Source organism: Athene noctua, chromosome 3 (genome assembly GCF_965140245.1).
Source record: "Athene noctua chromosome 3, bAthNoc1.hap1.1, whole genome shotgun sequence".
Taxonomy (NCBI): Eukaryota; Metazoa; Chordata; class Aves; order Strigiformes; family Strigidae; genus Athene; species Athene noctua.
In genome coordinates, this window is record NC_134039.1 from 15783778 (window position 1) to 15796058 (window position 12281).

Genomic DNA, 12281 nt, shown 5'->3' on the forward strand with positions numbered 1-12281 from the left:
ACACATGCATATTTATATTTGTGCATATATACACAAAATACACTGTTTACATCTTAATACTGGAAAAGTTTGACAGAATTTTTCACATAAATAAAATTCTTAATTTCAAACTTTCATACTTAAATTATGTATGTCTTGCATCAAAGTTATTTGTGCAAAGCACTAGATGTCATCAGTGTTTGCCATGTCACAACTCAGATCAAAACTTCCCACACTGAGTTTGGCAATGAAGTAAATAAAACAATTAACTCTTCAGCGAATATAGGATAGACCACACAGGGATTTATTGTTCTCCAGCAAGCACTGAAAACTGGGTTTGCTCTATTTGACTTCCAATTAGCCTTCTACATTTTAAGCAGTAAAGGATTTAACATTTACTCTATTTAGAAGAGGCACTTTCTGGAAGCCTGCAGCTAGAAAATGCTGGGTGTTTCCTTGATGGTGCCAAAACCTTTCAAGCTCTTGTGGCAGTGAAGATGCTCAACAGCCTGGGCAGCGGGACCCTTTCTCTGTGTGGCATTATACCCCTCCTGAGATGATGTCAGCATCAGGGACAGCAGCTTGAGTTTTTATCTGGCTTGCATCCCAGTCTCCTATTTTGGTTATGCCTGGGCTGGGCTTTGATGAATAGAGAACAAACGCTCTCTGTATGGTCCCCATGGCAGCCCCTGCAGCCTGCACATCCGCCAGGACTGCCAGCATGGACAAGGGCACTCCATGACATCTCACATGCCACATGCTCTCTGACTGCACAGTTATTAAGAGGAACACTCCTCTCCTTTTGTTCTCTCTTGAAGGTATGCCAAATCTTGTTCAAACAGAATTTAATGGCAGAAACTTCCCCTGACTTGCAAGGGAGCATAATCAAGTCCATCTGTATTTTAGTGGGTTTTTTTCCAGATAGCTTTGGCCATACTGAAGAGTAATTTATTCCACTTTCAATCTCAGGGACATTTCCCATCATCAAACCAGGAAAAAAGAATCTAGCCATCTGCAAGCACAGCAACTAGGTCCCACTAAACATTTGCTCAGATTATACTGACTTTTCACAAATACTCTGTTTTCTAGGGGTATTTCTAGCAAAATGTGAATATGAAACAAGCAGAAGTCCAAGAGCAAGACATATGTGGTGAAGAACATCATTGTGGGGACGATCATTACAAAAGCTGGCACTAGGTCCATAGGATGTGTGACTGGATGTTTTGGGAGGTTAAACTCAGCTCTTACCTGCATGAGTTGCTGCTTCAGTTTCTGTATTTCTGATATGTTGAGCTCACTGAAGAGGTCAGAGACAGGGTGCAGAGATTCTCCTTTCCTACCCGTGGGAGTCCGGTAGTCACCGTTGAGTTTCACAAGAGGCCCATGGATATGTCCATTCATTTTATCATCATTGTTGGGCTCACCCCCATCCTCTGCAAACTTCAATCCATCTACTGATATATTAATATGGTTATTATACATACTATCATTGAGGTTGATATACTGGGAGAGTTCCTTCCTCAGATTGTTCTTTTGCTCCCTTTCATTTTTTAAAGTTTCCAGGGCTTCCTCCAGCTGATGCTCAGCAATTTCCTTCAGCCGGATGGCATCTTCTAGCTGACTATTAAGCAACACAGTCTCCTCCTCAAATCGTTTAATCTCATGCTTTAAGCCTTCATATTCAACCTGAATTAGACAAGACAAAGAACATTCATAATACTAAAACTTGAGTCATGAAAACCTGCCATTTATCAGCCTTATTGAAATAGGTGTTACAGAAACTACAGTTTGAAATACCAGACATTGCCTGCAGCTGTGAAGAACTGTCTGCACAGAAAACCAAAGTGGGGCTCGTTCTGTTAAATACTTCACTGCTCATTTTTTCAGCATGAGAGAATCAAGAAATGTAATACATTTTTCTGAGCAACTTATGAAGATAAACAATATATTTAATGGAAAGAAGGCTGTTTAGTAGCAGGTGTGCCAGTAACCATAGATTTATTATGAATGGCCATAAGCAATGTTGGTATATCATGGTGTGTATAGATCTCAGTTAATATAGTCTGATTTATTAATTGCAAGTATTCCCAAGATGACTTCATATCTACATTCTTATCAGATGTAAAGTCACTCAGGTACAGATACTCCCAAGTATCTTGGTGTCTTAGTAGTTTTCAAAAATATGGCTGGAAGGTACAAAAACAGTAGAAGAGCCTCAACTCTCTGTGTCATACAAGACTCTCCATTATTGAAGAAGTATTTAATTTTAAAAATGAAACAGCAAACTATTCATAGAACCAGTTTAAACTGTAAATGTCCCAAATTGTTAGATTTTTAAACTACCAGAAAAATGTAGTAAACAACTTATTCAGCCACACAGTTCTTGCACCACTGCATATAGGGATGCCATTCTGGAGCACTTGTCAACCTCTTGCTCTGACAGCACTGCCTGAAGCGTGTCCCAGGCAGCCTTGACAGGCTTGGAAGGGACTCAGTGGTCTCTCTCCTGCTCAGAGGGCAGGCTCCCCACCCCACACCAAGGTGCAGTATTTCATCAAGGTATTATGGGCATTGTGGGCTGAGGAAAACAACAGCTTCTTCTCTCTTCTTTAAAGGCAGCTCCTGTGTTTATGAAGTCCTCTCTATTGCACCTAACAAGATGCAAAGCCTAGGAAAACCCAGTCTAGCTTGAAAATACTTGCTCAGCAATATCTAGATGGTGCAGCAGGTCCTCACTGCAGAACACCTTCCCTTGCTGGTCCGCCTCATCTTCCTTTTCACTGTTGAAAAATCCCACAGCAACAAAAAGGAAGAGCTTTGTTTGTAAAGGTCTGTGTCCATGCTTGACCAACTTTCCTGCTAAAAACAATCATGATTTGCTTTTTAATTTTATTCTAATCATGTTATCCACCTTTTCATTTCTAAATGCAAAAAGTCCCCAGTATCAGGTAAAATAATTTAATAGTCTGGTGAAAGAGAAAAAGAAATACTGAATTTTTCAGTTGAGGCTTTTCTAATTCATATGCATTAATATGTGTTACTATCTGCAATTTTAAAGCATTGTTTAGTATATTTTTTATTTGACATATATTAAACTATAATAAGGTTCTGGTGAGAATAGAAATACCAACCATTTCTACTGAAGTAGAATATTTACCAACTTGTCAAAAGTCTTGTATTTATATGTCAAACTTAAAAAACAAAGCACTACTCTTCAAACCCAGAGAATTTAAATAAATCAAAGAACAAAGAAACTTCCAAAATCGTATTGTTTAATATCAAATAGAAAAGGAAAATCCATGATATTTTGAAATCTACATTTAGGAACTTGATATCTTTTCTGACTGGAGGGAGAGAGGTGTCCATCTGAAAAATTAGAAAATCCCATTAAGTAGCTATATTCATAACTCAAGTATATGAAAAAAAAAAATTAAATGTATATGAAAACCAGAAGTCTATATTACCTATATGTAACCATATGATGGATTCTTGCTTACAAAAGCTACAAAATACCCAACCCAGATAATGACAGTTTAGCACTAAGACTTGTAACATATGGTTTTGTAACTTAAAGTATTAAAGTATAAAATGCTCTTGAAATTTTATCTTGTAGATCCAAGTTATTTTAGAAATCACAAGTGCATGGATATGTGATGCAAAATGACTGATTTTTAAAGCCATTTAAAATGTGGCTATGTTTTTTCACTCCACAGAGAGAAAAATGCTGGCATTCGATTTCATTAAGAATGAAATATTACAACAAATATAAACACTTGCAAACAGATTTTCTTCTGGGAGAAACTAGGACAGTCCATAAAGGGGTCTTTAATTTTCTGGTAGTGTGAAAATGCCTCCTATGAGGTTAGTGAAGAAAAAATCCATGCCTCAAAGGGGGAATTTGCTGGCTATGTAAATAACTCTGACACAAAGATGATCTGCTATAAATTCAGCTTCAGAAGTGTGAAAGTCTGGGTATCTTCATAAAAAAGGGAATGATGTACCCGTTTCTATTACCTGCGTATTCCCTGTGGCACAGCTCTGTTGTCTTAAATGTTTCAAGTGCATTTGTACTAGAGTGGTAAAATAGCAGTAAAAGATAGCTGAAATAGTTTTGCAAATTCCTACAGGAATACGGCAGCTTTGTTACCAGGCTGCCATTAGAAACTGTCACAGTTTTGGCTATTTGAGAAAAGTCCTAACTGAACCAGGCAGTAGGCGAGGCCATAAAAAGGGGGGGTGCAACACAGTGCTGTTACCATGTGCTAGCGGTTAAATAAATGGAGTTTACGGAGCGCCATGGTATGCTGGTCTGGACAGTGTCTAAAGGCATAAAGTGTTACATCATCCAACTTGGATACATAAATATTGATCATGGCAAGTTAACTCTTCTGACATGAGAACAAATCTCTTCTGTTCAATTTAAAGGACAGCTGTGTTCTTGATTGCTTCCTTTACTGGGTCTGGCTGAGCTGGAATTGGTTTTCCCCTATAGCAGCACTCACGGTGCTGTGGTTTATGCTGGGAGCTGGCAGGGTGTTGATAGCACCCTGGTGTTGTGGCTGCTGCTGAGCAGGGCTTACACAGCACCAAGGCTCTTTCCGACATTTCCCCCCAAGGTGGGACGGGGTGGGCAAGATCTTGGGAGAGGACACAAGCAGGACAGGTGACCCGAACTGACCAAAGGGATATTCCAGACCATATGACATCTGCTCAGTATAAAGCTGGGAGAAAGGAGGAAGGAGTGGGGGGTTCACCCTTGGTCCTGCGAGGCAACCACTACGCGTATCGGAGCCCTGCTTCCTGAGAAGGCCCGACATCGCCTCTTCATGGGAAGTAGAGAATAAATCTGTTTTCTTTTTTTTTTTTTTTTTGCTTCCACGCACGGGCCTTTGCTTCACTTTGCTTATATTAAAACTGCTTTTGTTTTACCCACAAGGGTTGGGGGTTTTTTTCCTATCTTATTTTCTTTCCCTTCTTTGCCCTGTTGAGAAAAAAGGGGGGGAAGTGATAGAGCGACTTGGTGGGTACCTGGCATTTAGCCTAGGTCAAACCACCACACTTCCTCAGAGGTATATATATATATATCCAGCAGCAAAGGAAGCTGTGCTTTTATAAGGTGGGGGAGAACAGACCCCATGACTGCTTACATCTGGATGCAATGGGGCTGTCGTTGAGGTGGTTCCTCAGGGTGCATTCAGCACTGCAGTAAGAATTACAGTGTGTTGGTTTGCCATCAGCTGCAGATTGCTGTAATGGGGAAAAAATAAAACACAAACCAGGAACATCTGACATCTCTTCATTTATTTTTGAAACTTGCTAAACTTGCAGGTTAGCATGGCTGAGAAGAGAGCAACACCGATACAGGAAAATCTGAGAAGCAGGGGGGAAAAAGACAAGGGAAAAGGTTATTTCCGCTTTTCTCCACTTCAGAAGAGGTCATGCAGGAAACAAACTGAAAGGAAATGGAGGGCTGAATTCTACCTCTGGGCATTGAGTTCAGCATGCAGGGAGGGAGGAGAGGAAAAGCAGGAAGCAAATAGATGTAATTCTATCTATTTTAATAATTCTTCTGCTATTACAAAGTTCTCTAATTAAATATTCCACCAGAATTTTCCTAAAACTGAGGTAAGGGCCTCCTCATACATCAAAAATGGCCAATAACACTGTTTCAGAGTAAGTGTTTAGCAAAACCCAAACGGAAAAAAAAAAAACACACAAAGAAACTTCTATCAAAGTGCTCTGTGGGATCACATTATGAACATTTGAGAAAATGGTGTAATTTTTCAGCATAGTGCCTAGAATCCTTTGATGCTTACTTGATTCTGTTTCAGTGTGGACACCAATTTCTGTAAAGTGATATTTTCTTCTTCAAGCTCAGTGTAGTCCTGTAGGAGTCTTGCCTCTCGAAACTTGTACTCTCGAATTTCATCTTTCATTCGTATCCTCTGTAGTTCCACCATTTCATTATTCTGAGGAGAGAAAATGCAAGTATGTTACCATTCATGGACAGCCACTTCAGTGATGAACCCTGCTTTTAGAACAGGCCAAACAAAAAATTAATTCTCAAATGGAAATGATTTAACAGTGCAAATCAGAAAAGCATCACCTTTTAATCTGAGGCCAAGCAGTAATTTCAGGTGTGTGCTGGCAATGCAGAAATGAGAATATCTGATACGGAAGTTTCATTAACAGTTTCAAGATTAGATGCTTACTGAAATGGAAAACCTGGCAAGGCTTTAACATCTAATTATTTTCATTGCTCTACGATACAGTCAGATTTTAAAAAAATTACCAGCTGTTTTCCACCAAAGGATGCTTTCTATGCCCATACAGAAAAGTAATGAGTAACGGCATCTGTTCTGTTAAAGACATCTGTTACTGAGGAAGCTGCATTCACATGTTTGTATCTTCAGGCACTAGAGAGGCCCACAGGTAGGTGGGGGGGACCTGCCAGGCAAACAGCTGTAAAGCACTCGTCAAAAACCTGACCCCAACAAATGCATTGCTGTGCTGAGCAGGATTGCACCCAGCAGCCTGAGAACACACAAGGTTACCATTTTATTTTTCCCATTAGCACAAACAGTTCTCAGACAGCCTTATGAGAGAGGTCACGAGCGATCAGTTTCACCAAAAATTGTTTCCATCAGATTCCAGCTCTGACTGAGTTTGACATCAAGTGTCAGGTTATTCTGGAAAGACTCTGCTGGTGTAACCCCAATGTAAAATGCACTACAGGAAGATGGAGCTAGCACACAGCTGGAAGAGAACAGTGACCTAATTAATTGGTAGGGGCAGCCTCCCCCTCTGCTTTGAAGAGAAGCCTGCGTTTGCCCCATTAATAGGAACAGGTGTAATTGGTCACATCTCCTTGCCTGCAGGAGGAACCTGAGCATTGCCACAGCAGCTGGTGGAGGGAAGCACTACTGTGACAGGAATGATGGGGCAGAGCCCCCTCCCTGCTGGGGTGTCAGAAAGACCACACCTGGGAAGCAGTCATGTGTTTCTGTAAAAAGATTCCAGTGTGGAGGGAGGGCAATCACTGCCCTGATAGCTACATGGTAAAGTCAAATGTTTACAAAATTCTTATAGCAGAGATTTTAGTCAGTGAACTCTAAATAGATCAATCTGTACAATTCACTCTCTAGTGTATAAAGGATAAATCCACACATTCTGAATTCAGGATAAACAGAACTTTGCTGAGCACCTAGGCTAAATAAACAATTACAAACCCCTGGAAAAGAACATTGCAAAGCATGAAAAAAAATGTTGATGCAAGAGTTACAAAAGCACTTTTTAAAATGAAGCTTTTTTGTTGAAGAAAAATAAAAATCATCACCTTCTGCCTCCTGGCAGCTAATTAAGAAGAAATAAAGACCCTACGTGATCTCTTAACTGAAGGCATGCCTTTGGTTCAAATGATCCTCAGTGGCAGAAGGGTCAAAGAGCACTAGATAAAAGTAACTATCTGCAAATATTCCTGCATCCCTCACTGTCTAATAAACCTGTGAGTGAACTGTAAGAATGGCACAGCAGGTATTTTCACGAGGTGAAGGCATTTTATACCTCAGGGCTGCTTTATACATTTTGTGTCCATCAGCACGTTCTCTGCCATGTTGGTTAATGATGCTTTCTAGGTGTGGGTACATGCACGAGGCTGAGGCAGTACGTGGACAACATCAAATGCACGAATCCGCTGTTTCAAGTATAATTAATCTACTCTGCAACTCTCCTGATGTCTGGAGGATGATCAGCCAGGGAATGAATAGCAGCCGGCTGACATCCATACAATGCTGACAGGAGTCCTGGGAGCAGGAGAAGGCTGCGCAGAGGAGCTCTGCCCACTCAGCTCCCAGTGCGGCGGTGAACCGTTCCCAGCAGCACTGCTGGGGTGAGCTCAGCACCACCACACAGGGAAGGTGGCTGCCGAGGGTCTGCTCGTGGTGCCACTGGGCTCTGCCATCCACACTGGTAAAAGGAAGGCCTCTCCAAAAGGGAGGAAGCAAAAAGGTGGCCAGAGACGGAGGACCTGAGCAAAGAATTTTTACTAAATCCTGATACAGTATTTCCCTCATAGAGTACAAGGCATGCTACTTTGAAAAAGCCTCAAAAATTAACTCTTTAAGGTCAAAGTACTCCTTTGCAAACAGCAACAGAAAACATGAGTTATCATCTTGCTGAAGTGCATCACCATTTCTTTAAGAGAGAAAACACATTCCTTTACCACTTGTAATGGCTGCTTCTCCTACATAATCTTGGAGGTATAAACTGAGCCATTTATAGTGCTCCTCCTCTTACTGCACACGGAGAAACTATCTCTGCAGAGCAACCTCTATTCATCATTACTCATGGCATTTGGTCAAGGAAGAAACAGTATGAAAAGGAAGACTTGCCAGTTGGAACATCCCGTCTGCCATGCCTGCCGCAGCGCTGCCCGCTGTGCTTCCCCTGGCCAGGGCCAAGGCCTCCGCTGGAAGCAGTCAGACTGCTCTGTCACAGTGGCAAAACAAACTCAGCACATCACAGAATATGGTATCACCTTTTCAAAGTAACATAAAATGTGTATTCTGTCACTGCAAGCACCCTGGCATTATTCTCCATGCTCCCAGGTCCCTTCTATTTTCGAACATCTGCATGATGCTGGCAAACATCCAGCTGCAAAGCCTCTAGTGCTTCCACTGCTTCCTGTGAAAGGTGATGCTGCCACATTACAGGACAAAAGCCCGGCATTATCGAGGTTTACAAGTGAGTAGCCTGGAGTGCTCTTGTTTTCCTTTGTATGAGATCTCTATGCATTTTGTGGAAGTGAACTAGTCTTCAACCTATTAAAACAAAAATTCATCCTGAGTTCATTCTTTGTTACTGTCAGTAAGCAGGATATGTTTGCATCAAATGCAGACAAATACAGTATTTTCTCAGAACTCTCTACAGTTATTTTGAACTATTTCAAATACGTATTTCTTAAGCAGACAATACACAGTTATAGAGAATAGATCTTGCTGTACAAATACAGTGGCAGTAAGACTCAAGCTTTTTATTTGACCATTGCATCAGTTCTCTCCCGAGGTGATCTGGACTTGTATGAAAACAGTGTGAGATGATTTAAAATACAAGGCAAAATGAGTCTGTCAGCAGGGCAGTTATCTATATGAGCCACTAGAGGACAATGTAACCCAAATTATTAGTAAAATAATTTGTAATTAAACTTTACTGGTAATCAAGCACTGAACATTAAAGTTGCAGGACAGAGCAGTTGAGTCAGATGCTTTTAATATGGCACTGTCTCAGGACTTTTTACATTTCCAGAGAGGATTCCTCTATGAACTAACTACTGGATCTGTAAAAACAAGATAAATCCAAGAGGTGGAGCTAATGATACATGAGCAATGTTTTAATGGCTGTAAGAGCTGAACATGGTGCAATGGTTTTAATGTGCCAAAAGAGAAGGAAAAGGCCTTTCTGTGAAACTATAGAAAACAACAGAGTCTTTGTTAGCATTGCATCTAATTATAAGTGAGCACCAATTGTGGAAGATGTCAGTCACATAGCATGTCTAATGAACCTACACATAATGGAACAGATCATGAGAATTGAAAAACCGAAGGCTCAGTTGAGATAAAGTCTGTTCAAGTCACCTATCCACTAGTATTTAGATATATTTTCAGACTTGCCATATATGAAAAGTGAAAGACATCTCCAGGTTTTACAGGGTCAAGGATCATATCTGTATAGTACAACCATCACTTTAATCCTGACAGGTCTCTGAGCATCGGTGGAACATAAATATTAAATAATAAACTTTTGTACTTCATACCAAAATTAAATGTGATATATGTGAATATATTATTAATTTTTGATTCAGTGTAGACTTTTAAAATGCTGTATTCCACATGCTACATACAGAGCACATTATATTCATTGTGTTTGCAGATACATCGTAATACATTGTGTAATATCAAATAATTGCAAGTGAGAAGGTGCTTTAAAATGGAAGAATGGAAATGTCTAATGTTAAAAACGCTGAGAAAGAACTATGAAAAAATATATGATTCCCCAGGGTCATTTTTATGTCAGAACACCCTCAGTGTTGCCCAAGGCAGCCACTTGTTATAATCTTATGTCCCATCAATATACCTAAGGAAAGCAAATTGGGCAAGGGATGGTGACCTGAAGCTAGGAAGTCTCATCTCCAAGGTGAGAAGTGAGTTCTGGTGGTTTTTGATTTCCTGAACTGTGGACCCATAAACTGAACTTCTTGGAAATTGGTGTTTTGAAGGCTTCTTTTCAAAGTGAATGCAGTTCCATTAACTATTTTGGTTCTCCCCTATCTTGGAGTGCACAAAGGACTTTTGTTTTTTGTCTACTGGCTTTTGTCCTAAATAAAATCAGGGAACTAGCATTTGGGCTTTTTCCCTACACATTTTTCAAACAGATTTTCATTAAAAGATTTCAGGTCCTTACTGCAGTAAAACAGACTATTTTTCACATTGCAAAACAGTCCTAAAATCAGAAATTAATTATATGCCCCAAACTGCCCTGACTATATCACTATTAGCTGTTGGAATATGCAAGCCATAGTAAGATGCTGTGTGTAACTTTCTAAATTTCTTAACTCATTGAGTAAGAGAACAATGGAAAATTTATATACTTCCAATTTAATGGCATTGTATTATAGCTGATGCAGTATAAAATCCCATTTGATCTGATGACAGTGTTACTCCACTTGCAATGTAATCTGAATGTAATAGAAAATTCATACTCAGACTAATATCCATGATCTCATGTGTTTGTTGACAAGTCTTACTGTAAGCTTGTATGTCGTGTTTGCTTTACTGTGCAGAGGAAAATGAAAGTTGTGGGGTTTTTTTAAGAACAATAATAGGCATATCATAAAAAGTACAATTTAACTGGGGTTAAAATTTAATTACAAACATGCTAACTTCACATGGGGAAGCACTACCAGCACAACTTTGGCCAAAAACAGGTTCAGGACTTACTTCAGCATCCTTCTGTCACAAAATTAACCCCACTTATAAATGATTTTGACTTCTTTTAAAATATATTGTATCTACTTGGCAACATGAAAGTATAAATAAATTAATGAGAAATTCATGATGAAAAAATAACCAAACCCTAAAGTATCTTTTTTTTTATTACTCTTGAAACATACAAATATACCCTTAGAAACTTTAAAGCCCAATTATACCTCCTCTTTAGAAGCCTCTAGTGTGAATAATGGGTATGTTTTTTGTTTTCCTTAAACAATGGAAAATCTAATTCTATATCATACAGAGAATGCTTCTCACCAGCATGATGTACCAGGACACAAGGACACCACTGGAAAGCCACCCCTTCTCCTTTCTACTGATGGAAGAATCCAGAGAGGAAAATAGTACAAGGTAAAGACCCAGAAAGAGACCTGCCACAGCAGGGAGGAGGTGGCCAGGAAGCACCAGCTGATCTGCAGAGATACCCAGCTTGTCCTGGCAGGCCCTGATTTTTCATTCTGAAGGGATAAGGAAAGGTGAAAGAAGAGAGGATGAAAGGGGGAATAGAAGAGTGAGGACCATTTTCTTTTATTTGTCATCAACTGTTTTAACTGCCCAAAGAAGGTCCCTTCTTAAAGGCTTAAAGTTTTCCTCTCTCATGTACAAGAATACTCACCTTAAACTGCAAGAATGACATTTTCTATGTCTCCAAATATATTTAAAACCACAATGGGATTTTGTGGATGATGTAGTGTGACCAGGTCTGACCCTTCTGCAGAATTTACAGCCCAGTACTCCTGATTCGTAATGTAGATGCTTAACTAAGCAGGATAAAACATATCTTGCAGAACCATTTTCCTTCCCTTTCAAGGCACAGCTATCTCTATATCCCCCCCCAATTTCATTTCAAAGATTCCTTTTCCTCATTCTTAAAAGTCTGCATCCTCCTTTTCAATATGAATTTATCTGATCTCATCCTTCAAAAAGTTTCATTCTGGTGGCATTGTTAGAGTTCACGATATTGTATCTGATCTAACCAGCTGTATTGGCATAGCACTTTGAGAGCATGAATACAACTCCTATTGTCCAAAACGAGAAAGCACTAACTTTTGAAACGATGTACGATTCTGACATTCTTTAACTTTTGATATATCATTCATTGTCTCAAACCCAGAAAAAAAAGCAGACATGCTATTGTGCACAAGATATTTTTGAAATTATATCTGTAGAATAACATAAGTACCTATAATCTTTCCCTTCCATGGATTTACTTACAGAATGACAGCATTATCAAAGACAAGGATGAGAAAAGCCATA

At 39.6% G+C, this 12281-nt stretch overlaps 1 protein-coding gene across 7 annotated transcripts in view; it reads right to left on the bottom strand.

The window, feature by feature from the left end:
- The window catches only part of BICD1 (BICD cargo adaptor 1), a 198320-nt gene that overhangs the window by 49174 nt on the left and 136865 nt on the right, over positions 1-12281 (bottom strand). For 6 of the 7 annotated variants that reach the window (XM_074902062.1, XM_074902059.1, XM_074902060.1 and 3 more), the window contains exons 3-4: positions 5796-5948; positions 1228-1665 (exon numbers count right to left, since the gene is read on the bottom strand). In XM_074902062.1, the coding sequence (XP_074758163.1) occupies positions 1228-1665; positions 5796-5948 (591 nt within the window). Of the gene's footprint in view, positions 1-1227; positions 1666-5263; positions 5350-5795; positions 5949-12281 lie in introns of those variants that run through there. The other variant, XM_074902065.1, reaches the window with a different exon arrangement.